The sequence below is a fragment of the Eutrigla gurnardus genome, assembly GCF_963514095.1.
Source record: "Eutrigla gurnardus genome assembly, chromosome: 18".
Classification (NCBI taxonomy): Eukaryota; Metazoa; Chordata; class Actinopteri; order Perciformes; family Triglidae; genus Eutrigla; species Eutrigla gurnardus.
Genome location: NC_139929.1, coordinates 5,775,484 through 5,803,457, shown reverse-complemented (window position 1 = coordinate 5,803,457; position 27,974 = coordinate 5,775,484). Strand labels below are relative to the sequence as shown.

At 44.9% G+C, this 27,974-nt stretch overlaps 1 protein-coding gene across 1 annotated transcript; it reads left to right on the top strand.

The window, feature by feature from the left end:
* Positions 1 to 574: 574 nt before the first annotated feature.
* Positions 575 to 27,696, top strand: LOC311028808 (collectin-12-like). The gene is made up of 10 exons (XM_084033595.1): positions 575 to 848; positions 1,662 to 1,712; positions 19,907 to 20,029; positions 23,398 to 23,484; positions 23,576 to 24,619; positions 24,707 to 25,204; positions 25,284 to 25,420; positions 25,532 to 25,641; positions 26,192 to 26,337; positions 26,418 to 27,696. The coding sequence occupies exons 1-10, from the start codon at positions 842 to 844 to the stop codon at positions 26,435 to 26,437; spliced, it is 2,223 nt and encodes a 740-aa protein (XP_083889721.1). The 5' UTR covers positions 575 to 841; the 3' UTR covers positions 26,438 to 27,696.
* Positions 27,697 to 27,974: the final 278 nt, after the last annotated feature.

Genomic DNA, 27,974 nt, shown 5'->3' with positions numbered 1-27,974 from the left:
GTGATTGTAACAAATCAGTTGATAAAATACCCCCAAACCCACATGAATATCAGTACCGCAGAGACGTGGCCCCCGAAGGAATATCATATGAATATGAAACTGATTTTTCATCCTGAGAGGAAACGAGATGTGAATATATAAAAACACAGGAACTGCACTGAAATGTCCAGCACCACCTCCCCCCAAAAAAAACCTTTGAAATGATTTTAATGGGTACCAGATTGTTTTTACCCGGGGACGTGATTGCCATCAGCCCTCAGTAATGTAATCTCATCTCCGGCTGGATTAGTGCAATGTCCCGGGGTCTGTCCGCGCCTTCCCCGTCCCAACAGGGGGGAGACTCGGCAGGAGAGGACGGGACTGTCCCTGCTACGACTTCAAAAACCTGGAAACCACAAAAAAAACAAGAAAGGGAACACACGGAAATTAAATGCCGCCTTCAAAATAAGAGTTTTCCAGCGCAGACGAGCAATCGGTGGCTTCGCGAAGTAGAGAAATTATTTTATTTTGGAAGAAACACCGGAAAAGACGCTCGTTTTTTTTCTGTGTAACTTAACAGCGGTTCTTAACGAGACAGCAGCAGTTCTTCCTCCTCCAGGCTCCGTGAACATCACATCACTCCTCGTCAAACACGAAGCGAGCAAAGCGACGACAGAGACGATGGGATTTTAAAGCGACATGAAGACACGCGCGTAGTTTTTATTATCTCTTTCTACTTTTTTTTTAGCGTGCGTCGTTCTGCGTGGAGAAAGTTTACGCCGTCGCGCTGGATGCTGAGATGCGCAGAAAGTGACAGGGGGTCCTCATCTCTTCTACAATCCTCAACGAGATATAAAACGCCATGAAAGGTGTGTGTTTCCTCTACGTTCACTTTAAAAGTCTGTTTTCTTGTTGTGTTGTTGTTGTTTTTTACAAACGCACACAGATTCTCTACAAATCCCTGTGCGTGTCTCTTTGTGTTGCGCGATTCACATCTGGATGACATTACGGTACTGCGGTGCAGAAGTTGTGAAATACTTCTTAAACCACTTAGTTGCATCCCACTGAAGGATGCAACTATTTGCACAGACTTTTTATTTATTTATATATTGTTGAATTTATGATATTTGAGAAACAAGATGCTGCATCCAAAACACTTCATCATGGTAAACAAAATATGCTTGATTTGATTATTACAACACTCTTAAAGCAAAACTACTGCATTTGTAGCATAATTACTGTAACATTAATATTAACGGGAGGATCTGAGGTGATCTAGCACCCTAACCCCCTCTGACCCCCCACCAACAGCTCAACCCTGCCTCCCCTCTCAGCCCCCCCATCTGTTCACCATTACCCCCGATGTCCTCCCCGCTCCGCTCCAGTCTTCGGTGCAGCAGAGTGTAATTAGGGTTTACTGTCAACAACCCAGAGAAACCGCAGCCTGTGGCTTTTACAGTTCTCTGGACCTCCTATCTCCACACACAGACCCCGGAGATGATGCTCCACTATCCGCAGCTCCGCTGTCTGCTTCCACTCTAAACACAGATCGTTTTACTCGAGGACGCTATGGATTCCCTGCCCTGCAGCGTTTCTTACTGTTGTGTTTAGTCGGTTCACTTTAGACACAATGTGCTGCCAGTATGACCCACTTATGTCATGTTTCTGATTATGTCACGCAGACGACTTTGCAGACGAGGAGGAAGTACAGTCTTTTGGATACAAGAGGTTCGGTGAGTGAAAAAAAAAAAAAAAAAAAGAGGAAACACTTCCCCCCCATCATAAAACTTTTCTATTGTTTTCAGAATGAAATGTTGTGGATTTCAGCCCCAGTTTGAGCTTTTGTCTCCCTCTTTCCTGCTGTTAATAACCTCAACATTTATGTGCTTTTCGGGTCTAATTGAAACACAAAAGACACATTTTTCAGGGCAGCCGGAGCCTCATCCGTCTTGATATTTAGCTCGGTCGCTAATGCTTCCACAGGGTTTTGGGTTAAATGTGGCTGACAGCCTGTGAGGTCCCCTAACACCCCCCCCCCCCCACCACCACCACCAACACCACCACCACCACAGTGGCCGACAGAGCTCACCAGATCAAGACATTTCTCAAACTCTCATCTCTCTTTCATCCACTCAAATTGAGTCACTTCGACACGTTTAATCACACTTCAGGACCTCAGAGAACTGAAATTGTAGTCCGTGTATATTTTTCTGTTTGTATCCAGGGAATACTGTACACATGCACCATTGTGTAGGTTGTGTAGATTAAGGGTTGCAGTCTGGCTCCGCTTTCAGAAGTGTTCCCATCGGACTTGTACGCTATAGTGAACCAGACAGGACCAGGATGAAAGGACAGATAAGCTCAAAGGGTCAGTTCACCCAAATTAGCAACACTTAACTACAGTGGCATCAAGCCGTGCAACCAGTCATGGTTAGGTTTTTTCCAGGTTTGGGGACATTTTTCACTCCGAAACCATAAAATAGCTCACTGTCAACAGGTTTTAATTTCTTCCAAACAAATAGTTCCCACGACAAACGCTTCCTGGAAAGTGCAAAAATATATCTTTTCAGTTTTTTTAACTATTCCCCCCCATTATTTCCCATTTTTCTTTCATAAATATAACATTTCTGATCATCAAGCACAACCGTTTTCATCCAGAAAGATCTCGGCTAACATCACCGCTCCTCCTTCTGCTGCTTGTTGCACATGTTTGTCATCAAGTGTGTGTTTTCGATAGAGAAGAAGAAAAGTGTTACACACACACACACACACACACACACACACACACACACACACACACACTCTACTACTTTCCTTGGAGACGGAGCGCGTGCTCCATCACCCTTCTGTTGATTCAACACTGATTTGGGATCAGGAGCCTCCGTGTCTCCGTATCGGGGGGTGTTGCTGCATCATGACTCACTCGCACACATTTTGGGCCCCGAGGTCCACGCGAGAGAGAGAGGGGATGTGAAGCGGGCGGACTCCAGCACCAGCTGAGAGGAATTCAAACTGTGTTAAAACACAATCTCTTTTATCCGAGTCACCCGAGTAGAAGCGTCCTGTTTGTCTTTCTCCGTGAGCGCGTGCGAGTCCCGCTCATGGATTAGATTAGAGAGCTGCGGGGGCTGAGCCAAATCTCTGCTCTCACTTTTAACTTTATTCAAGTGAACTCTTGACATTTTGGAGGAGTAGGAAAGGGAGCTGCTGAACTCCGAGCTGAGTGCCGTTGGCCCTCTCGGGGGACACGGCAGCTGTTTCGGAGGGGCCAAACTCCAGTGCGTCTGTCTTTGTTGTGCAATCGAGCTGCATTCACGCAAACAATCACAAACCCTCATTCTTCCACTATTAGCGGCGTAATCTCAGCACTCGAGCGGATATTTCCTCGCTGCATGTTTTGCTTTGATTCATCACATTCTCCCGGGAGACTGACAGCGTTTAAAATTGTTGAGATGTGTCAAAGCTGTGGCTGTTTCCAAGGCACCAGTGAGAACCTTCAATCTCTCGGGTGTTAACAAGAAACACAACAGTAAGCATCTGCTTTTATTGGTTATTAAACATTACACAATTTATAGTTTGCACTTGAATATATAATCTATGTTCACTGTGTTGAATTGTCTATTTATAGCAAGTTTCGAGTCTCTGCAAATTGATTTTCAAACCATACTGAAATGCTTAGTAGTCAGTGGTTGCCAGTCAATAAATCGTTTTAAATGTACACACACACACACACACACACACACACACACACACACACACACACACACACACACACACACACACTGTTTCTCACGCAAACGTCATCCAGAAGGTATGCATGCATCGTGTGTATTTACACACATAGACGCATATTTTTCCGTCAGTTTGTATACAAGTGGAAATGCACAACACACACACACTTCACTGAGTGAATTCATCTGGTAATCCCATCTGTCTTCCTGCCAAGTTGAAGCCCGGGCCGGAATTGCTTCCACAGTGCTCAAGCTTTAAACATATTTATTTTCCAGTGGGGGGGTTTGACATAAGAAGGCCATCAGAATAAAAGAGAAAGCTACCTGAGCTTTGGCTGAACCCCTACAGCCCCTCTGGAGCTGGTATACTCATTGGTCATTGGCAGTCGCCCCCGTGGCCTCACTTAAACCTGGAAATCCTCCTGTCAAAAAGACCTTGTAACTATAAAGTCTCCATCTCTGGTAAATAATAAAGGAATTCAAGATATATCTCTGAGCCATAATGCTGGCAAATGTATGTTAGCATGACGCTAGCAGCACCTGGAGGCAGGGTTTTACTCTCCACAGTTAAGTGACACCATATTTAATATTCATGACATTTACCACCGGCTCTCATGTCATGCATTGCTGGATGGTTTTGCTGGATGTTTCCTGGAGGCACTTTGGTCTGCAGGTAGGAGTCCGGGACACTGGCTTGCTCCATGCAGATCCCCTCCTGGGATCCGATGTCGGGGGACGGGGGTCTTCACTCCCTCCCCATGCTTTGTCTCCAGTTCCCACACATGTGGGTTTTGGACAGACCGGGCTCAGGAGGCTTGTGGCCGGTGTGGAACCCAGAGTGTACTAATCTATTTCCTGCACTTGTTATGGTTTCTCCAGCGAGGCCCGGAACATTCCTGGAGCCGAGCATGGCGCTGGGTGTCTGTGCCTGGAACCAGCTGTGTCAGCACAGCCGGGGCTTGGTTCGGTCCGGTGGGTTTCTCTGGCAAAGAGCGTCCCACGCCTTTCACAAACCACCTTCAGCTGTAGTCGAAATGACACCTCAACCCCACCACCTCATCCATCCTGGTTAACGCGGACTCAAACACGGTTATGTTAACACGGCTCGCCAGCCTTTGGCCAACCCTGACACGTTGAATACATACTGTCATGCGATACTTGGCAGCGCGTTTGACAGAATGTCTGATGAAGGATTTTCATCCACTTTGCTGTGGTTTCTTGGCCTTTTTACAGAATTGTGTTGTGGTTTTCTCAAATTCGGCCTCTTAAGTTCTTTCTTAACATTGCATGGCAGGTCTTGATCATTTAATACTTTGGTAAAGCGCATAAAGCCCTCTTCAAAATGTTCCTTTGGCCTTGAGGCTTCACAGACAGAATGCCTTCACAAACATATGTGCAAGCACATTTTCTCTCATGTGAGTCTCAAGGCCTGCTGTAATAGCGTTTTGTTTATTAACAGTGGATCAGATGCCGATGTGTATTGGCTAAGGTCACATTTGACAAGCATTATGGCATCTTTCAGCTCGTTGTTTTGCTTTTACAGCTCATAACTTAACTCCAGTAGATCCCGCCCTCAGGCGCTGGTGGAGACCAAAACAGAGTTCAAAGTCGGTCATCTGAAGGACTTAACACACAACTTGGTCCATGTGTCTCCTGATTGGACGCAACCTTTTGTGTCACCAAATCAAAATGAATATGCCGATGCTGTTTGCAGCTTGTTTCTGCTGCCCCCAAGTGGACAAAAAACAACCAGTTATTGCAGGTTTAAGGACATACTTGACCTGAGTCTGCAGCGGGTTAAACACCTGTTGCAGGCAGCACACATTGATGGGGAAACACTTACTGAAGTCATCTGCTAAAGTGGAAAACACAGGGCTTCTCTGTGACTTCCAAGAGAGTAAAATTTGGCTTTTGGCTCGGTGATGTAATTAGGTGTTATTTTTTAAAAGTGGTTTCAAGGCCATAAATTAATTTTCAGCTTGAGCACAAACTGTATGTTTTATACATGTCATTTAAAAAAAGAGAAGGTATCTTGCCTCTTTAACACCTGAGCTTGATTGTTTGTGGTTTATTGCTCCACACCTGTTGACTAATTATGCCCATTCACTATAAACACAACGGTGTTCCTGATGAGGCTCTGATGAGTCAGAAATTCTGCTGCTTTTCTCCTCTCTCAAGTCCTCCTTTAGTTTCATGCCATCCGTCATGTACAAGTTCTATAGCCTGGGCACTTACTTTCTTTTTTTTATCGATTTGGCCCCGAAAATCTTCCACCCACCACAAGATTATTCAGCTGCCGAGAGCCATGGAAACACCTCAAAGCACTTTCGAGAAAGATTTAAAAATTAAAGTGGTGACAAGAGGTGAAAGTGGTGCATTAAAGTGTTTGTGTGAGTGAGGAAAAATAAAATAGTAGGCAGGCATGTTATACTTCCCAAGCAGTCACCCAGAAACAATGAAGTATAATGTGATTTTTTTTAAAAAAGAGTCAGATGTCAGCCAGTGGCTTACAGAAACCAGCTCCACGTCTCGGTTTCATGCGTCAGGCTGAAGTTTTATTTTCTCTGTGCAGTGAGAAGAAAGTTCTCCCAGAGATTCCTTTGGAGCGGGGCTGTTAAAACGAAAGCCTCTGCGTTCAAACAAAAAAAGATGATGTGCAGACCAGGAATGAGGGATTTCCTCGTATCTGGTTTTTGGGGAGAATCTCACACTGTCAGACAGACAGGAGGAGAGATAACACCAAGACGCTGAATGAGCTGGAAGGGGGTATTTTTCTCCCAGGAGATGGGAAGGGGAGTGAAAAGGAAGTGGGAGAAGGTGGAGGAGACGCAGCCGGTTGTAAGAGAAAAGCAGGAAGTGGATGGATGGCTTTGGATCGCATGAGAGAGGAGCTCTCTGTGAGGAGATAAGGCTTTGAGTGTGTGTGTGATGGTATCAGATAAAGAAAAGAGGAGGGAGGTGTAACGATGTAAGAGCCAGCTGGTACTGTTTACATGAATCACAAACTGCACACCTTTTTATGACAAGAGCGGAGAGCATACAATTAAAAAATCATCAGTCTTAGCTGCAGTTTTTTTCAGACGTCGTAACTCACGCTCAGATGTCAGCGTTATCTCCGTTATAATTCAGCCCCTCCAACCAGGAATCCCACAGAACCGCTTCAACGTGAAGAACGGCAGCCAGAGGAGGAAATGGCAGCCGATCACAGGAATTTCACAAAAGCATCATTTTTTCTTTTTCTCTTTGCACGACGGAACCGGCCGCGCAAAGTACCTTTACACACACGCTGCCCTCAAGTATCATTTTGAGCTACTCGTACTCGAGTACATGTATGAACACACAGTTTACATCCTGTATGTTTTGCCCATGATGCACTTTGACACCCCCCAGTGTGTCTTTGTATCCAATCTCATTCTGTGATGTCACTTGATTGACGTTGGAATGGTTACTTTCTTGACTTTGCTGTGTAAAATCAGTGGATTATTTGAATCCATGTTTCAACACTGAACAATGAAACTGCAGCTAACAAACAGATGACTTTAACATCCCAATCAGTTTCTGAGGCATCCTGTAAACTTTTCGTCCAAACCCTCCAGCCCCCTCCTCCTCCTCGCTCTCTCCCCCCGTTACGCCTTCATTAGGCCGAATAAAACAGCAGTAACACGACTCCGGGCGCTAGATATGAAGAGCAGGCGTCGCTCGCTGATGTTTTTGCCAGGACAACACATGTGCTGGTAGTTAGCTGCTATTTTCAATCTGGCCTGTGATCATCTGAGCGTCAGTGACTTCTCTGACTCACCTTTTCGGAGTGAGTAAAAGCAGCGAAGTCCCCCCCCCCCCCCCCCCCCCCCTCCGGCTCTCTCTCACACACCATAATAACCCCGGTGTCCTTGACGTGACCCACATGCAGATGTCAAGAGAGGAGGGTTTCTGGAGTTCAGTAATGCCTCTATTTAAGAGCCTTTAAGGACAGAGGGAGGAGGAGGGGGGGGGGGGTCTGAGTCATTTGATTGAGTAATGAAATGAAACAATAGCAATGCAGAGAGAAGGCCGATCCAAGGCACCTGTGTTCCTTTAACGCCTCCCGTGAAAAGACTTTGGCGAGCTGCAGCTCTTTGTTCTGCAGGGAACATGCTTCGACATTAGATCTTACATTTGTATTCCCTCCAGTGTGTGTGTGTGTGTGTGTGTGTGTGTGAGTCTCTCGTATCTACCAACACTGAAAAAGTTCTCCCAACACCTCCGGCAGCAGAACTCACAGGCACACTTTAACAACGAATTTGGGGATTCTAATTCCTCCATCTTTTAGTATAAGTCATAAAACCCCCTGAATCTGTTCTTCACAGTCCAAGATGTTAATGAAAGCGAGGGGGGCCGGGGGTGACGGCGAGCGTTGCCAAGATAAACCTACCGTTTCCTGGTTCGCAAAAAGGGAGTTGAAGCGGAGAGGAACGGCGAGGGACCGCTCCAAAACTCTGTCAGATACATAATGACTATCACATTTTCCATGTGTGGCTAAGAGTGCAGACGCAGGGAATTCACTACATTCCCTTTCTGGCACCTTGCAGAGCCTTGGATAGAGCGTGCATGCATGCATATGGTTAATTAACCAATATAAAAGGAATACGATACGGTAATATTTCTGTTGTTTACACTGAGTGAATGTGGGGGGGCTCCACGGTGACGGAAAGCTGCTGAGTTTGTGTTAATAGTTCACATTCACAGCTTTCCATATATTCTAGTACAGTTTAAGAATCAGCAACAAATAAAGTAGGGGTTTGCTGATCTAACTGATGAGGGAAGATGTCATGTTTTAGGTATCTGAGGAGGCCGTGGTTGAAAAGTTTTGTCCACGTTAAGGAAACAATTTGTCGCAATTAATCACAAACTGCTAAACTATTTACTGAATCTAAATTGTTCAGGTTGTGGAACATAAGTTTGGTCCTATTGGTGATATAGTTGTTCAAGAAAAGTTCAATGCTTTTTACCTTATTGAAAACAGACAGTAGATTATTGAGGTCATTCACCTCTTATCCAAAAAGCATCGTTAGTTTCTTAATATATTTATAGATGATTGAGAATCTTGAAAGACTAACTCTACTTATATGATGTACTGTATATACTTCACCATGTCATCCAGTTTGCATGGAAACCTGCTTTAAAGATGTAAAAGCTTGCTCCAGTTGAAAAGACATCCAAGTTTCTCACTTTCCCTAAAGTCCTAAAATAAACCCTTTCTCACACGTAGTAATCAGAATTCATTATTTTCTTTAATTAGCAGAAGGAAAAACAGCACGATGGTGTACGTGATCCCTTCAACAGTATTCTCTTACCCATCACTGCGTTGCACAAGTTGCTGAATCCCTAAAAAGGTTGCGAAGGCACAGCAGTGTGATTACAAATCATTCTTTTTTTAGTAATCAGATCTGTTTGGAGTAATAAAGTAATCTCTTTAAAGGCTGATGACGCCTGGACAGCGTAGATTCCTCCACCGCTCAGAGAGGAGTTCCCCATCCCAGCACTTCATCTAGATTCCCCTAAACAAACAGTTGTCGTTTAAAGCCATCGTCTGGTGAACATTAGTGGGACGTCGGCTCCTCTCGATGCTTCGGCTTCTCCTCGGAGGTAGAAGTGTGTATCGCCCCCATGTCTGCAGTCTGTGTGTCTCAACACATTTTGGCAGAAAGACTATCCCTCTCCTTCCTGAAGGCAGGAGAAGATGGCTTGTTGTCATGTCGACTGACAGGCCACGCCCCCGCATCCCACCGCAGACGTGGCGGGCCACCCAGAAGGGAACTCCAAAACCCGTGATGCTGCATGACACAAGGCCTTTCCATTGTTACCCACCGCGGAGAGCATCCCATCAATCTCCAGACCTGTTTTTTCTATTTTCTTCTTGCTGACTTTGGAGGAAAAAGTGCATCATTGTGTATTGAACATTCTGCACGCGGTTTGCTCTCACCCTTGAAGTCGAATTATTGCGCCGAGCGATTCATACGTGGGATCAGAATGTTTTCCGGTTTCCACTGCACGAGGAATGGATATCCAGCGCAAAATATACTTCTCTACTTCCAGGTTTTATTGAGTTGTATTTCAACGTCGCTGTGTGAAATAATAGAGCTTGAGAATCAACCTTCATTTCTGCACTAATGGTTCAACCAGGATCCAGATCCAAACAATAGTGTATGTGAGAACAATAGAATCAATTCTTGAACCAGTAGCGCCTCCTGCTTGCAAATTCTCCAGAAAATGGAATGTATTTTTTAGTATTTCAGTGTATTCAGTCTTCTAATAACAGGTCAACTTAATTCTTGCAGACAGAAACATCTACAAAACCATAAACAGGTGATTAAATCAAGCCAAAGTGTTTGACAGACGTCAGACATGTGCCTCTAACCATCACCACTGACGAAATTTTCATTATTTTTGTGAAGTATTTCAATTAGTATTCGTTTTTAAAAGTTGCTCAACTTCAAGATTATATTTCGATTCTTGCATATATTAATAATATATATTCTATTCTATATATTCTATATAATCTAATCTGTCACTGACTTCATTCTAAGTCTCTTTAGGGCAGCCTAACCACCTGACAACACAGTGGTATTCCTATTTTACAGCCCTCCGTAAGCCAGTGATAAATGATAGAGCTTCTTATTGCAAGCAACCCTCGACAATGACAGAGCGCCGTTCTCCACAACGACCATAATGTTATACCGACATTACCCACAAGCCAACACCAGAGCAGAAACCACGGGGCCGGAATGAAAGACGGCAGATCTGCCTGAGGAGAGACGTGTCTCAGGGAGATAAAAGCGGCCCTCTTGTCCATGTGGCAGAGTCGGATGTGGCCAACGTGGTGATGAGTTTGGCTGATGTGGGCATGGCCTGTAAAAAAAAAAAACTCAAAAGAAGTACTCCGTTGAGATTTTCCCCCCGGGCCGGCTTTTCTGTCAAGTCTCCCAAAACTCTGCACAGCTCTTTAAAGCCTTCCTGGTTTTCTCTGGCAGCATCTCAACAGGAACTGTAGTCCAGCACATTTACATTTCAAACTGCAGGAAGCATGAAGTGGCGACGGTAGACTGTTACAACAACTGAAAGATGAATTAGAATTGGCCTCTTCCTCTGCTGGATATTTTTAGTTTTTGGATGTTTGTGAAGTTTTTTCTCAAAGCAGAAAGACTGTAGATAAGATCAGCCTCAGAAGTCATTCTGTCTTATTTGTTCATTTATCGAGCTAACGCACCTAAAAAAAGAACGTTTTAATCTTTAACAAGACGGACATCAGCCTAAATTCACTTTTGAGATCTTAACTTCACACAGTTTCCCAAAAAACATCTATAATCTGTATATTCTTGAAGTGAAAGTTGGGTTTTTCTTGGTCATTTCACTCCGATCGGACTTGTCTTGCACCATGCTTCTAGTGGCCATCGTCGGTACTGCATGTTCAGGCTGTTTTGCGTTAGTTTTCACTCGACTGCAGCTCCGAAGCATACATTTCCTCTTAGAAAGAATCGACCTCCACCTTCATATGCACGTGTAGGAGTTTGCAGTAAACACCACCTCAAATACCATTTGGTGGTTTATTATCGCAGCTGCTCATCAGAGGGGAAACTGTCACGTTATTTGTTTTGATTTCAGTTTTTTGGGGGGGGGGTTTGTTCTCCAACTGGCGATGTCTTGTTTTTGTTTGAAGTGCTTGCCAGCGATCCTTCGGCACCGGGGGTCTTGGTGGTTTTCACATTTTGACTGGCACCTGAAGCAACCAGTGGGCGAGGTAGATGAGGTTTTCAGATCCAGAAACTCGGATCCAGATCCTTGCAGCTGAGGGTTGAAAATGCTGACAGAATTTTGTTTGAAGGATTACCATTAAAATCCTCTACGGTTATATTGCTGCACTTTGTGAGCGTTCCCTCCAGGTGAATGGCAGCCAACCGAAGACAAACTTGTTTTTCATCGGAGAAAGTGTTTCTTTTGTTTTTCTTGTCCCGCATTCTCACTTTGATCTCACTTCTCCTTTCTGCTGATGGTGTTGTGTTTCCTTGAAAGTCGAGCGTAGGCAGACTATCGAATTCTGGATGCTAATGTGATGGTCATTAACCGGTGGGCCACACACACACACACAGACATAAAGAAGCACACACTTACTAGAGAGCTGAAACGTTTCGGGGTTCTTAAGCTCCGATGTTTTGCTTTGTAACTCAAACCCAAGTCGCTCCGTTGGGCCCCAAATCCCTTCGCTAAGTAAGCCCATTCCCCACTCCATTGTTGATGTAGTTTTCTGGAAAGGCGACCTGTTTGTGTAACTGCAGTGAGTCTGTGCAGAGCCGTGTGGGGCCCTCCGGACCCGTGTAGGGGGGGTGCTGCCTCATCTGAAAACCATTTTGCTCGTGTTTACTTCTCTACCTTTACTATCAGCTGGAGGGACGTCGTTATACGATGAGGAGTGGGCCGTTTTGGCCAGTTTTCTGTCTCTGTCCGGAGTTTTATTTGCAAAGCTGAAAGACCGCTCGAGGTTTGTTCATTTTAGCTCGTTGTTTTGGTTTTACAGACCTCAAATCCAGTCTTTGATCCACCGCCGGACGCTGCCTGTCCACACAAGGTTAGCTGGTGAACATAGTGGAGCATTTAGCTGCTAAATAGCTTCCCTCAGTCGATGCATCCATTCATTATCTGGTCATGTCGTCAGTCCATCCCAGATAACCGCTCACACCTACAGGCAATGTAGAGTCAATTAACCAAACCTGCATGTCTTTGGACTGTGGGAGGAAGCCAGAGAGAACCCACACTGACACAGGAGAACGTGCAAACTCCCTGACCTGAATGCGAATTCAAAGAGCATTTATTACAGTACTAAAAGATTTTCAGCATTTGTCAAACTTCACCAAATGGAGGCTGGCTGATGAAGGTGTTTATGCACTCGGTAAGCCATATTTCAACTGTGTATTAGCAAAAAAACAAAGTGTTCCACTTCTTGCCTCGTTCCTTTTTAATGTGTCCATAGAACTTCATAAACCTGTCACCGTACTGAACTCTGACAGATGAATTTGATCTCCACGTGGGAAAAATTAAAAAAACACGCCTCCCTACAGCGAGACATTCGGAGCCTGGATGCTACGATCGTGTTTGTCTCTTAATTGGACAATGACTCGTGTTGGATGTGACACAAAATGTGAGAGATATTCTCTTTTTTTTGTACATGGATGATCTGGCCCATGTCATAGACCCCAAGAGCTTCTTGGCTCACTGTGGATGATGTGACAAGGATAACTGGCTGTAACAATTCATCCATCACTGCTTTCTCTCCACCTCAGATATTTAAATCCTTCTGCTCTCCTACTCTCCATCATATTTTCCCACATTTATTTTTTTTTTCTCCTCTGAATTAATCCTTTAGCGACGGAGCGTTGTTGGCCTCGTCCTGCCTGTCTTCACTTTTAAGTCATCATGCCTGCTCGTCTCATGTGATGGAGGCGTATGGTTTCCATCACATGTAATAAAAGAGATGGAGCCGGGGCCACACATGGAGTCGGGGGGACGGTGTCGGTTTCCTGCAGGACCCCCGAAAAACGCCATCCCGTGAACTCAGAACCCTTAGGCCCTAATTCTGCACTTCCTCTGATTGCGTCATTGGCAGGTACGGCCTCGACGTGATGGCGGTGGGCACGCGAACATATACCAGGAAGCCAGGACCTCCGCTGCGAGGGAGGGCTTTGTGCCTTGGCTGCGGATCGTGTACTCTCTTTACATGTTCCATTAGAGGAAAATAAGAGCTGTTTGTGATGTCATTTCTGTTTTTATGCATTTGTTTGGTCGTTCCCGAGTTTTGTATAAATAAATCAAAATCACTTTATTATTATTTTTGCCAGAAAATCTCCCAAATCTCCTTCCTTTCAGCTACAAAGTTGAACTTCTAATGCTGCAGTAAAAAGTAAGACAGGTTGAGGTGCACTGAAACATGCGTGAGGAGATCCAAAAATAGGGGGTACTGTTTCTTTAAAGTCGTGTCTCAAAGTGGCTGATTTACGACCACCAACGGTGAAAGTCATGCGCCGGTACACTCTGTACAGTACACACTGTTGCATGAGTCAGTGCAGGCCACCTCATCGTGCCACTGAGAAGGCCGAGCGGTGTGTGACTCACTCATTGAGCCATCATCTCCCTCCTGACCGTAAAACATCTTGGCTTAGATTACAGTGTATCGGAGATCTTGTAAAACCGAAACTTATTTCTTTTTTTGCGTAATAAAGGACAGATGGCATGAAACATGACTGTTATTCAAGAAAACAATTGGAAACAAATCTTTTGGCATCTGGTAGAGAAAATAAACACGTTTCACAATCAGCAGGGATACAATCGGAGCAACGGATGAATAACATCCGACCGTTGTTTTTGTGATGTAATGATGCGTTTACCAAATACTGGTCATTTAGGCCACTGGGATTGTAGTATTTTTCAAATTATTCTCAAAGCATACGTTTTTGTCCGCACAAAAAATGACACCGTTTATGCCGGATGATGGGAATGATTACAAACCACCACTAGGGGGTGTCGGTGGCAGAAATCTTTAAAGCAACAAATGGTGGTTTTAATTATTTCCGTTTTCTGAGTAAAACTATTGTTACTAATTTCCAGTTTATCTGCCAGCATTAGTTAAAAGTTACTTTGTTGTTTAAGATTTAAGATGTTCAATCGGGAAAACTGAAAAACTGCCTCGTCTTATTTTAGATAATGTCACAGAGCAGTCTGCAAGACATTCTTTCCTTTTTTATTTAATTTCTGCCTTTCCTCATTTTGAAGGACAACCCCTCTAATGGCTGTGGTTATTATAATTGGTCATTACAAATCTTGAGTGCTCGGAGCGAAGAAGGAAGTCGTATGACGTTATTAGAGAGCAACAAAGTTTTCTTTCCATCCCTTTCCTTCTTTCTCTCAGACTAACCCCCATCCTTCCTCTGGTTTCTGTCCCCCTTTCTTCATCCTCTCTTCCTTTCTTTCTTTAGTTATTGTACTGTATCATTTCATTTTAATATACTTTTGAGTTCAGCCGAGGCTCACAGGACTTCTTCCAGTTTGTCTTGAACTCCTCTCCTTGTCTTCGGTGCCAGGTATAATTCGGTGATTACCCTCTTGGAGTAATCTGCACTCTGGTTCTTTGAAAGGGGTTGAGTGTGTGTGAGTGTGTGTGTGTCAAGTGAGGCAAGGATCCAAATCACACTTTGCGTGACCTCAGCTCACAGCTTTGTGTTCTCATCCGTTACTATAGCGTCCCTTCTGATATTTACAGTAAATAAACATTGTGTTTTAATGAGCTAGGGCCCACGCGTTGGCTGGGCTCTGCTCTGGAAATGGTTTTGGTATTTCTAGGGCAAATGTTGAAATGAAGAGACTGCTGTTTGGGTAAGTCTTTGTTTCAGGAAATGAGGCTGGTGAAAGAAACTCGGAGACACTCAATTATCAAGGTGGACAGGATCCGAATATCATTTCAACATAGGGGTTTTGCAGGAACAATGGGGGACTTCATTGAGCCAAAACACACAATGACATTCACATGTGAAAGCCCCGCTGGTGTGTTGTTGTTGTTTTGGGAAGGTGCTTTGTCTTTGGAGCATCAGTTCTGTTAGAAGTTGTGGTCGTGAGCATCCTGGACGACGGCTGTTTTTTGTGGTTGTGGTCAATCCGATCCGACTGTGTCTGCTCAAGCGAAAAGGGAAAGATGACGAATCCGAGTCTGACTTAACGACGAGCAGCCAAACTCAAACTCCGATGTTAAACTGTGAACAAGGCGTTCAGTGTTCACTTGGGGTTTTCCCACAGTCGACTTCGAGTTCTGCTCTTCCTAATTGTGAATATTCAATAAAAAGAAGAAGTTTGTCACACTAGAAGCGTCTTGACTCCACATGTAGCCAAAACGTCATGTGCTACAAAACCTCAAGATATGTTCTCCATTTGTTGGGATTTTTGTGCATCTGGAGCGTGTTAGTGTGACGAGAATGAGAATGTGTGAAAGACGTTGGTCCTGACTGTCTCATATCCATCTGGCCGTATGTGATGTCAACAGCCGGTTAGGGAATGTGAAGCCATAGAGTTTATTATTGTTCATATCTGCAGTTAAGTGTATTCACAGCATACAAAAGTATACGGAAAGACACATTTTTAAAAACACAAACGACGCTAAATCTAGCTTGATATTCCTGCCAACAAGAACAATCCAAGCTAAACTTGTCTGTAAGGTGAGCTTCATGGATGCCTATAGTTACTTATAAACATTGTTTTTACAGGATTTCAATGATTACTTTTCAACGTGTAATTAGGACCTGCTTCATATTGAAATATAGTCATTTAAATAAAAAGAAATAAACAGTTAGTTTTCAACCGAAAGCCAAGTTGTTAACCTAAAAAACTGGATGTCTTTTCTGTCTCTCTCTTTCTGCATTTGGACGAAGTGGGTGTTTGGCTGTTACCATTACAGGGATGGTTTGGGGGGTTTATATGAGGTACTAATACATAGTCAATGTTTTACCCACAATTCAGAGAAACAGACAGAAGTTAAAGCGCAAAGCAAAGTACTGCTGCACAGCAAAACGTGATTTAGTCATTTTTTCAGGGTTTGTATCCTATCACTGTATGTTTCTCTTATTCTGTAAACTGTAAATATATCAATAACATGCCTTAAGAATCGATATCCATTCTAGGGAACACTATATTTATACTTTGTAATGTACTTTATCTTGCCGTCACACAGCCCTTTCAGACATGTACTTTTCAGTCCATGACCACGTTGGAAAATATTCTAAATATAGTGTACACTTCACTGATATTGTTTATGTGGGCCTTTTATTTGGGTGCCTAAAATACATTTCGCTGCTGTCCCCAACCACAGCAGTATATTGCTTTGCTCCTGTGCTGCTCCTCCTGTCTGTCTCTCTGGGGGCGGGCCGACCGTCGTATATGGTTGGTTATATATAGAGTTATACCGATAGCATTATCAGGCAATATATACAGTATGTTAGCATATAGGGAATAAAAAAATGTTTTTTCATCTGTAAAATATCCCATGTAACTTGGAAGTAATTATAAATATATGAGGGATCATTCCTGTTTTTAAAAATCGACTAATAAACCGTTATTGGATTTTGTAAACTTCCAAATATTAATATCAAAATTCCACAGTCATGGGCCAATAATTACTAGTATTGTAAACTTTTAAACCCAGTCTTAAGCATAATGTAGCCACTGATTAACTCACTCACAAAAAAAACAAAATCAATCCAATAAATGAATTGCAAACAGCTGCTTGAAGGAAAAAAAGCAACGCCTGATATCTTTACTTATGCTGATGACATACATGTATATATGGACATCACATGGATTCATGTAGGATGGATGGATGGATGTATAGATGGATAGATTCTCTCTCTTAGTGGTCCAGTCCGACATCTGTCTCTTCCCCTTATTGCTCATCCAGGAAGTGACCCACTGGGAAATGAACAGCAAGCAGGTCACAACCCCTGATAAAGCCTCCAACAGCCCACTGGTGTGGTGGTTGGCGGGGGTTGAGGAGAATACAGCTGCTCCATCTGATGTCTGCATGCTCACGGAGGAGCCCTCCTTTTCTTGTTGTTGTGTTTGCCGGCCATGTGTTTCAGCCTACGCCAGGTGTCCTCCATACGCGAAACTCCCCGCTTATCCACCGAGCATCTGAAGATCATCAGTCAATGCGCCGAGACGGAGGGGGAAAAAAAAAAGCTTTTTTGACCGTGTAATAGTTTATACGCATACAAAGTGTTTTGGTATCATTTCAGCGTAGTGGATTTGTAAACACTGTCAGTGTGTTTGGATTGGAGCAGCAACATTTGGGCAGCAGCGCTTTGATTCCCGTGAACTGATGAACTGATATGCTCGCTTTATTGTGGAAGCACGCATGAGCTGACACTTCAAAACATGTCAGCGGTTATGAACGATTCAGAAACGCAATCATTTCTCGTGGCCCTATTCCCAGAGTGCACTTCTCTGCTTACGGTTAAACCGGTGGCGAGGGAAGACTTCGGTAACTCCTCATGCACAGCTGTGTTAGCCACTTTGTGCTTCGTCACTGGCTCCACACCCAGAGCCGGAGCTGCGCACAAGACGAATGTCTTTCAGGCATATACACTTGTAAAAACATTTTAAGGAGCCCGCAGAGGCTCTTTACATGGTTCTGACATGAGCGTCTGCCATGTTTTAGGGCTCTAAGAGCTGAGGTCACTCTCAGGTGTGTGGTACAAACTTCACGATTCTCCCTTCTCCAGCATTTCCTCTCTTTCTCTGCACCTTTTTGTCAAAACGTTTTCTTTCTCCGCCCACATAAATCTCACGTCGATGACGTGAAGATTCTGGCAAGAAAAAGTCACGAATCATTGATTTAGTTTAAACAAAGATGTCATGCTTTAAGATTTATATACACACAAAAAAAAAGTGTATATAAAGAACGGCGGATATTTGGACTGAAAGGGTCGAAACTGTGGAAGACATTAAATAAAGTACTCTGTTTAAAGGTGCTGTATAATATTTTTATATGAACTATCAAATGGCCATATGTCATCTGAAAGAACTGTGGTGAAAAATGCACAGGAAATTATCTCTTATATCTTTTTCCACCACAGCAGGCAGCTGTTTTCAATGGAAGAGCTCTAAAACCCACTGCACACCATCAGCACCAAGCAACAGGATGGCTAAGTTAGCAACCAGCTGAACACTTGAGCATATAGCATCTAAAGAGTCAGATATCTTACTCTGGAGTTGGTGGAGGCCAAAACGAAGCTAAAACATTGGATTTATATTGCTCAGGTCACACACATCTCTAAATAAACGGCTATGTTGTTCCATATCTGCTGGATCTGTAAATACTTTGTTTATCTAAAGCTTATGACCCAGCTGACTCTAGATTTTTTAGGCTGATACTGATATGGATATTTGTCCATGTGTTGAAGGTGTTTACTGTTGAATTTCTAGATAACCCATCACACTTATATGCATTAAACAAATACTGAAGTTCGATGAGTTCTCCTCATTTTCTGAAACAGTGCAGTTCAGTAGGTCTCCATTTTGGCAGGGTGGTCATTTGAGTTGGCAAAGAATCAAAACCATGGAAGGATTACATTTAAAAAAAACCCTTTTAGTGTAACTCTTGAGCTTTTTACCGTAAGTCTCGTGTTCTCTCAGGTTGGCCGGCCGCTGAGGAGACCTCCCTTCCAGCTGGACTCGTGTTTAACGGAGGTCTAACACCCGGCGATCATTAACAATCCCCTCACACAAGAACCAGTCGAGTTGTTAACTTTGGCATCTCGGCTCCCATCGAGACCTTGGAGGGCCGATCGCAGGTTTTTTGTATTTATTGAAGTATTACCTCACGTATTAAACTAGATGTGCGGTGAAGTCTTTGGCGCTAAACGGCCCTGGCTCCTTACAGGTTGATTAATAACGGTCATGTGATTGACTGACTTTGAGGTGGTGATGGTCATGTATTACACTCTTTGTGCTGCCATGTTGAAAAAAGTTCCTTCATATTGCGAATATAAAGTGAGTCTCATTCCAGGTGCATGACCGAGACCAGAACCACCACCACCACCACCCCCCCAACCTCTCCACACACACACACACACACAAACAGAGACACACACTTCCTGAAATGAAAATGAAACGCAGCTGTGTTCCCGTCAGCGCTGTGGATCTCGCCACTCATCTGTCACGAAAGATATCCTCAGAAAGAAATATTCCACAAGTGTCCCCACGAGTGAGGGCCTTTTTAGTCTGACTTCCAAGTCAACTGAGGCTGCACGGAAGAGACCGAGTTTAAAGCTTCACAAAAATGATTTACTTTCGGCGAATCCTGAGAGATCGCCTTAAAAAAAAAAAGAAAAAAAGGAGGATGTTTGCTGAGTGAAGGCACAGTTTGGGAAAACAAGCATGTCACTGAGTGTAAACAAATCAGTGGGGGGGATTGTTTTTGCGTCCCCTGCCCCCCTTCACCACCCGGACCCTGAGGGAACTGCCGGACCCTTTAATGTAGACTCCGGGGCTGTTTGTCCAGATGTGGGATTCCTGGACGTGGAGTCCCTAACTAACACCAAATTCTACCCACATGTCCTTTTTTAGACCGTTCTGCTCCAGGAAAACAAAATGTACTGAATCACATGGTCTTTCTTTGTGCACAGGGATCCAGGAGGGCACCCAGTGCACTAAGTGTAAGAATGAATGGGCGCTGAAGACCTCCATAGCGCTGCTCTATGTCCTGTGTACCCTCCTCACCATCGCCGTCGCTGTGCTTGGATACAAAGGTAAGAGCGTCCAAGAAACCGTCGCTGCGACCTGACGGGTGCAATTATAGCGTGTCGAAATGTCTAAACATCACTCCGACGACACAATCACGCTTTTATGTTTCAATGATTGAGCTCGCTGAGGAAGTGGGCGTCCAAACATATCGTTCGCTGTCTCTGCGTGCTGCCAAGAAATAAGAGCATTGCTGCTTGATGAGTGCATGAGCACACTGAGAGCTTGGGCGTGTTTGTGTGGGGGCGAGAGGCCTTCATCCTCATCATCACCAGAGTGGTCCTTTTCTGTGCCCAAACATGACATGGCTGTTCTTTTTCAATTATATTTTCATTATTTATGAGCAGAAGTCACTTTTAAATACAAATAAGTTCATTTTGTTAGACTTTATAGATGAATACCACTCTCATGTTCTCTGTCTATTTTATGGTGAAGCTCCTGGTTAGCTTAGCTTAGGTATGGTGGTATCTATAATCTAATTTAACTCTTGGAAAGGAAGTGACGTTATTTCCCAAAATGTTGAGCTATTCCTTGAATGCGAGTAGGAATAGAGATGCCATAGTTTTGGCGTTATTTCTCCAGGTTTGGTAGTCTAATTAAGCCATTTCCAGGTTTTGGGACTAATTCTTGCAGCACTGTATTCAAAGGGGTTGAATGGATGTTTGAATTCATCATCAGCATCTGTGGAAGGATGCTTTCCACAGGCCTCACCGCTCTTTTTATTGGGCTCCATCTATTCAGCAGAATGTTGCTCCAATAGAAACACACAGTAACTGGGACAGTGAATTTGGAAAAATACTTTTCAGTACTGTCACCGTCACAAATGGACTTACATTAACCTCTGTCATATTGAGGTGAAGGCAGAGCTAACATATTTCGTTGTATTTGCCGAACAGACCCTTTAAGTTCCAACCACGTCCCCTCTCTTTGTGCTTCAGCCCCTCCGTCTTCTCCCAGTTTATTTTACCAACACCCCCAAAGCTCACTCCTCCGGGAGGGTCTTCAGGCTTTGCGGGGCTGAACTTCCTGGTTGGCTCTTTCACATTTTTTTTTCCAGGTCGGGAAACGGTCCCGCCGTCTTCCGTAGAATTGAACTCTGAATGTTCCTGCCATAATTGTGCTAAACACTCCAACATGCCACTGCGTATGTTCCCTCCTTATTCACAGTTTGTAAGAAGTTTACATGTTGGGGGGGGGTTATCTGTACGTCTTGAGTGCATTAACGCAGATGTCCCCCGCACTCTCGGAGCTCGCTCCGTACTTGTTCCACGGTGCATGTTTTCATGCTGGCCTAATTGATCCCAGATGAGCGGCGAGTGAACTCAGTGCAACTCCAGCAGAACCCGCTGAAAATTGGGTTTTTACTGGCACCGACGCCCCGCTCCGTCGGGGGAACCGCAGCTCAGGCTGAACGCACTCCCGGCTCCAGATGGTTATGCAGTGAGACCCGGAGTGCTCTATGCACTTAACATGTGTGCTTCCCTCTGTCCTCTGTCCTCCGCCGCCGACCCGCAGAAAGGTGCTCGATGCGACCCTTTTGTTTTGGTGTCATTCAACCGTCGAGGTTTGGCGGTGACCTCTGTCTCCTCTCTGGTCTTGATTGACACAACCAAAAGCAATATGAGGTCATTATGTGGACTCTGGAGGGTTGAAGTCCCATTTATTTTCCTCAAAGATGGAAAGAAAAGAGACTGGAGGACATAACTCCCTGTGTGTCGTTTTTATTCTCAAAATAAGAACATGATTCTGCTACAGCCTTGCTTTTCAATTTCTAGCTTTTTTTTTTAACTCCAAGGTGTAAACACACCACAAACAGCGGCAGACATATTTGTTGTTTCCTGTTTGTGGTTAAACCGACGCTCCGTCCCGACGTCTCCTCCTGTGATTCTGTTTGACTATTTCTGACTAAATACGGAGGCCAAAGAAGGTTTTAAGCACCACTCACACATGAGTCGTGGAAATTATTTGGCAATTCAAGTGTATTTGTATTATTATTATTGATTTAAATCTGTTTATTTGTTCCATGAGAAAACTCAGGGTGCCTTCTATAAAAGGGTAACGACAGGAATCAATTAAACAACAGTGACTATTTTGGTTAAACGTTCAGTTTCCCAAACAGCTCATTGTCTATTACTTCAGGGAAATGTTTCCACAACAGTAAAAGATCTTTACTTGCAGTCTTGAGACTAAAGAATGTGTGTTTTCTAGACTAAAGGATATTAATTGAGAAATATACCAGTAACGGTCTCAAATGTAAAGCTAAAGAGACAGCCAGAGGACAGTTAGCTTAGTGTAAATACTGGACACAGGGTTAAATAGCTACGCTGGCTCTCTCCGAAGGTAACGGAAATATGCCAGCACTGTAAGCTGTGAGCTTAGAGAAGCTGGCAGGCAGACTTTGTTACCTTTGGACGGAGCCAGGCTTGTGTTTCCCCCTTGTTCCCAGTCTTTATGCTAAGCTAGGCTAACCTGGAGGCTGCTGCTAGCTTCATACTTAACAGATAGACATGAGAGGGGTGTCGATCTTCTCATCTACTCCTCAGCAAGAATGTGATTTCATGTTTAAGTTTAATATACATGAGGATATAAAGTAGTGGCTCACTTTTATACCAGAAATTAAAGCCAGTATTAGTGCTTCTCAAGCCATGAATGGAAGGCTTTACCTGTATCCTTTTTTGGAGGGATGGATGGATCTGAACCAGCTCATCTTGTCTTTCTGGTGACTTGAAAGCATTGTGACTGAACTGTTGGGAACAGTCATTTGGGATGCGTCTTTCCCAGTTAGATGAGCCCATGCAGTTCCCAGTTCGGGGACGCTTCCCTGCCAAGGCTGGTGATAGAAGTGGGCTGATTCCCTGGAATCCCAGACACATTCCAGAGGAAATGAACGCCGGTGTCGCCCGTGGGGGCGTGAAGAGCCTCCCTGCCACAGTGTCTGTCTCCTCCGGGCTGTCTTTGATCCGCCTGTTTACTGAAGAGCCCCCCCCCAGGTCACTTCCTGTCCCCGAGGACCCTCACCAGTGTCTCCCCATCACTGACCACCCACTCCATCTCTGCTGTATCAACGTTTCCTCCTCCCTCCTTCTCTTTCTTTCGCCACCTTTTTTCAGTCACTCAATCGAACGTTAGTTTCTGCAAATTCCACCATTTCTACGTCTCCCTGTCACACTTTAAACCCAAGAGATTACAGTAATGGAGTCCAGCTTTATTACATGACCACAAGAGCATCTCTTCCAGTATCTGTCAGTGGTTTCCTCTCTGATCCTTTTTATATATGATGTCTGTGGTTGCAGGCAAGTCTGCTCGGTTAATAAAGGACGGGGGCCTGTGATGAGACGATGACATTAACCTTTGTTCTACCTGTTTCTCCTTCCAGTGGTGCAAAGAGTCGACAGTGTTTCCGAAGGCATCGCAAACTATGGAGGAAAGATAGTTGCTGTCGAGACGGATTTGAAAAAGCTCGGTGAGTTTCTGGACTTAAATCGTATTTGAAGTAAAAGCCAAAATGACCGGCTGACACATTTTTTTTTTTTGTACAAAATCTCCGCCGTCAGATGATCAAGCAGGGCAGAAGTCGGAGAACACCACCACAGAGATCCAGGCTTTCAAGAACAACATCTGGACTCTCCAAAGGCAGCTGTCTGCGGTGGAGGAACGCATCCACAGCGATCAAGTTAAGCTGAGTCAGCTGCAGAACATTGGCTCAGACATCCAGAGCAGCCAGGGCTCCATTCGGGGATTGCTGGAACGCAACACAGCCACCTTGCACTCCGTGAACAGCACCCTGCAGTCCCACGGCGGCATCATCGGGGGTCTGCAGGACGACACGGCGAGGGTGCAGAGGGAGGTCCAGCAGCAGGTGAAACTCCAGGACCAGGCGCTGCTCGGCATCAGCAGCCTCAACTTCACCCAGGCCCAGCAGAGGGGCCTCATCGCCGTCCTGCAGCGCTCCGTGGACGACACCAGCCAGGCCATCCAGAAAATGCGCAATGACTTTCAGAGCCTGGAGCAGACGGCCCGGCAGACGCGGTCCGACGCCGAGTGGCTCCGCAGCAAGGTGGATAACCTGCAGGTCATGGCGGGCAACGCCTCGGCTCTCGCAAAAGCGAACAACGACAGCCTGGACGAGGTGGGGTCACAGCTCGCCTTCATGGCCGGCCAGATCCAGAACACCAGCAGCATGGCTGAGGCTCACGACCAGTCCCTGAGGGAGATCCTGGACCAGCAGAGGGACTTCGGCAACCTCACGTCCAGCAAGTTCGACCGGCTGGAGGTGCGGTTGGACGAGTCGGAGCAGAGCATGGACCGCGTGACCGGCAACATCAGCTTCACCACGCAGCTCCTCGGCGCCATCAACCTCAACCTGAACGACTTGCGCACTTGCTCCGAAACGGTCGGGCGCCACTCGGACTTCTTGGTCAACCTGAACGGCAGCGTGACGGACGTGAGGGCGGACGCGGCCACTCTCAGGTCCCAGCAGGAGGAGCTGGCGGCGCGCGTGGACAAGGAGGTCACCAACCTCTCCATTGTCATGGAGGAGATGAAGCTGGTGGACAACAAGCACTCCCAGCTCATAACCAACTTCACTATTTTACAGGGTGAGGGATGTATGCTTGTAGTGTGTCATACTCATGAAATATTTCTTTTAAAGTGCACTAGCTTATAGTATATCTTTTTTTTCCCAGGTCCTCCTGGTCCCAGGGGGCCAAGAGGGGACAAAGGATCTCAGGGATTTAGTGGTCAGCCTGGCCAGAAGGGTGAGAAAGGGGAAAAGGGTGGTCCAGGGATCCGAGGATCCAGAGGAGAGCAGGGTTTCCCAGGACAACCAGGTCTGCCAGGGTTAAAAGGCCCGCCAGGCGTACCCGGCGTCCCCGGGTCCAAGGGCTCCCGAGGGTCGGGAGGAAGGGCCGGACCTTCTGGCGCTAAAGGAGAGCCAGGTACTGCCGGTCTGCCTGGGAGAGATGGGCAGCCTGGTGCTCAGGGGGCACAGGGCCAATCAGGGATCAGAGGTGCAATAGGGCCAGCTGGTGAGCAGGGGCCAAGGGGACTGCTAGGACCAGTGGGGCCTCCGGGGCCAGCGGGACCACCGGGGCAACCAGGGATCCCAATCCAGGCTCCAATAATGCCTTTTGGCCCCGTGTCCCTGCAGGATGAGGCAGTAGCTCCAACACTGTGGGCCCCAGGTATGAATTCTGAATATCTTTGAGGTACTTGATAATCGGGCACCACTGATAATAATCTGGTATTTCTTGTGTTTTATAGGATGCCCTTCAGACTGGGTGAACTACAGAGACAAGTGCTACTTTTTCTCCAAAGACCTGCACAGCTTTGACGACGCAAAGGCGACCTGTGAATCGATGTCTGCTTCGTTGCTGATCATCAGTGATATGGAGGAACAGGTGACGAATTACGTAACCTGAAATGCTAACGTGTTGGAGGGACGGTCGGCTGTAACGCGTGAGGTAACTTGTTAGCTGTGACTGAGTTTCCTGTCCTTGTGTGATCTCCAGAAATGGCTGAAGAAGCAGAGCTTGGGAAAGGGCTACTTCTGGATGGGTCTAACCGACAAGGAGGAGGAGAACGTTTGGCGCTGGCTGGACGGGACCAAACCCACTTTCACGTCAGTATTAAATCAGAAAATACCTCCGTCGTAGGGGAACGTCTCATCCTGCATGAAAGTAGGTGCCGTCCTCGGATGGATATTCTGTTTCAGAGCTGTGCAGAATACGGCTTTCCAGTAATAATAACACGCGGTAGGTCTTCACTTACATGAAACAAACACCAAGTCTGGTGGGAATCTCAACTTTCTGGTGCTTTGAAATGCGTAAAAGCGCTAAAAACCCTCCACTCCTCGATTTCCTGCTGCCCATTCAAACAAAACAAATACTTTCACGTTCAATACGCCCTTTATTTATTTAGGGTGGTCCAATCAGAGCAGCTCCCGCTCTCTCTTGCAGCAAAAGCAAAACATTCAAGCTGACAAAACTGCACTTAAAGGATAAAGTTATTAAGATCTGTGATCTAATTCATCGAATCGGGATCAAATCTAATCTGAACACAGGATAAGCGCCTCGTAAACAATTCAGATTTTACATCAGATGATTCAACTTCAATTCCCTCTGCAAGAAAATATATCTAATGTGTGATCGCCCCCTGTTGTTCGCCTGCAGGAAGTGGAAGCCTGGTCAGCCGGACAACTGGGCCCACGGGCATGAAGTGGGTGAAGACTGTGCAGGATTCATCCATGAAGGGTTGTGGAATGATTTCTTCTGTGAAGATCTCATAAGCTACATCTGCGAGAAGGAAATGGAGACCTGTACGTCCTGTTTTTTTTTACTTTTCAAATGCCTCTGTATCTCTGATTTCCTCTCTAACATCTGTATGTTTCTTCTGCAGCGACTTTGCCCGGATCGTAGCGATGTCTCGACAGAGAGCTTGCAGTGAGCAGCTAGACTTCCCCCCGTGTGACTCTGGTCCACGGACCCGGCACACGGAGAGTCCGTACGGAGAGAGCAAAGGGACAATTTTTTAAAAAATGAGCCCAGGGCTGCAGCGGCGAACACATCTCTAATGCTGAAGAGATGCTTTTCTCCCCCAAAGTGAACCCAGTCCAGCATTATTAATCCAGCAAGTGCAATACAGCAGGGCAATCACAGAAGGAGGACCCTATCACCAATTGATTTATATACATATAAATCTTTTTTTTTTTTAATACATTTTATAAAACTGTATTCCACGTGCAACTGAATATCTGAATGTATATTTCACTATGCAAGTTTTGTAGGACATTATAAACTCTACGAAGTGGACTCACCGTAGTGCTTTTCATAACATGGGATTGTCTTTAATGCAAAGGTGCTAAATGATGCGCCACCATGAAATGTCGCTGATGTGCTATCTTTGAGGAACCTATCTAACCTCATGAATGTCTACCTAGCATTTTCATTTAATGAGTAGAAACATGAAATATTTACCCATAAATACAGAAAGATGTCACCATCAGTTCAAGCTTTTAGTCCGAGACTCGTTTACAGTTCAATACTCTTATGTACGAAACAGTATTTTGTGATGATGAGATTTATTTTTCACTATTACAGAAGTATATATATATGTTTATGAATTTTGAATCTGTTCCTACCTACAAATATAAGATGTGCCATTTTCTGCACTCAGGTACCGTTTTCCTGTTAACAGATAAACAACACTACAAAAGATGAAGGAAGCACACACAAATAAATATGTGAAAAAAAAAAACATGTCCCTGTTTCTATTTGTTTGTCATTTCTGCAGATCCAGATGAAACAGATCTGGGATCAGACGGCTCTGCGTGAGCGTGAAGGTCATCACAAAACTCTCCACAGAATTGTAGCATTTAGTTTATTGGTTTTCGCACAGAAAGGTTCACATTTCTATTGTTTTGTTGTTGGAAAATCACCTTTTTTCCCAGTGATTTTAGTGACTTGTCTTGACTTTCCTCCTCTCTAACTCATATTATAAGCAAAAAACGTCGCTATGCAACATTTCCTCTCACTCCTCACATCCTGCTTTCCTACGTCAGGTCAACACCAAACACAGTGACTCCTTCAGCTGCACAGAAGACTTAAATGATCTCACAATAGCACCTTTAGTCGGAGGGGAATCTAACTAGTGTTCTATCAACACGCACATGACTTTCTTTTAGGTTAAAAAACAACAGCGACTGAAGACTGCGAGTGCTCAAAGAAAAAAAATTGTAGTCTCACCGACGGCGGTCTAATAGAAAAAGCTGCTACTCTTTTTCGAAGACTCAAATCTGTTTAAGATTGCACTCTGAATCTGATACATAAAACATCAAAACACACAGAAGAACGCAGGAGCCAAGCAGACGAGGGGTTAAGTTAAGTGTGCGAATAAATCACCTTTAAGAAATATGCTTACTATTAAACCTGCTGGTTTCACATTGCATCATTTACA

Coding starts and splice junctions, on each gene's coding strand:
- LOC311028808 (XM_084033595.1), top strand. Junction 1,713..19,906: donor TTTTGGATACAAGAGGTTCG/GTGAGTGAAAAA, acceptor CTTTGTGCACAG/GGATCCAGGAGGGCACCCAG. Junction 25,205..25,283: donor TCCAACACTGTGGGCCCCAG/GTATGAATTCTG, acceptor TGTGTTTTATAG/GATGCCCTTCAGACTGGGTG.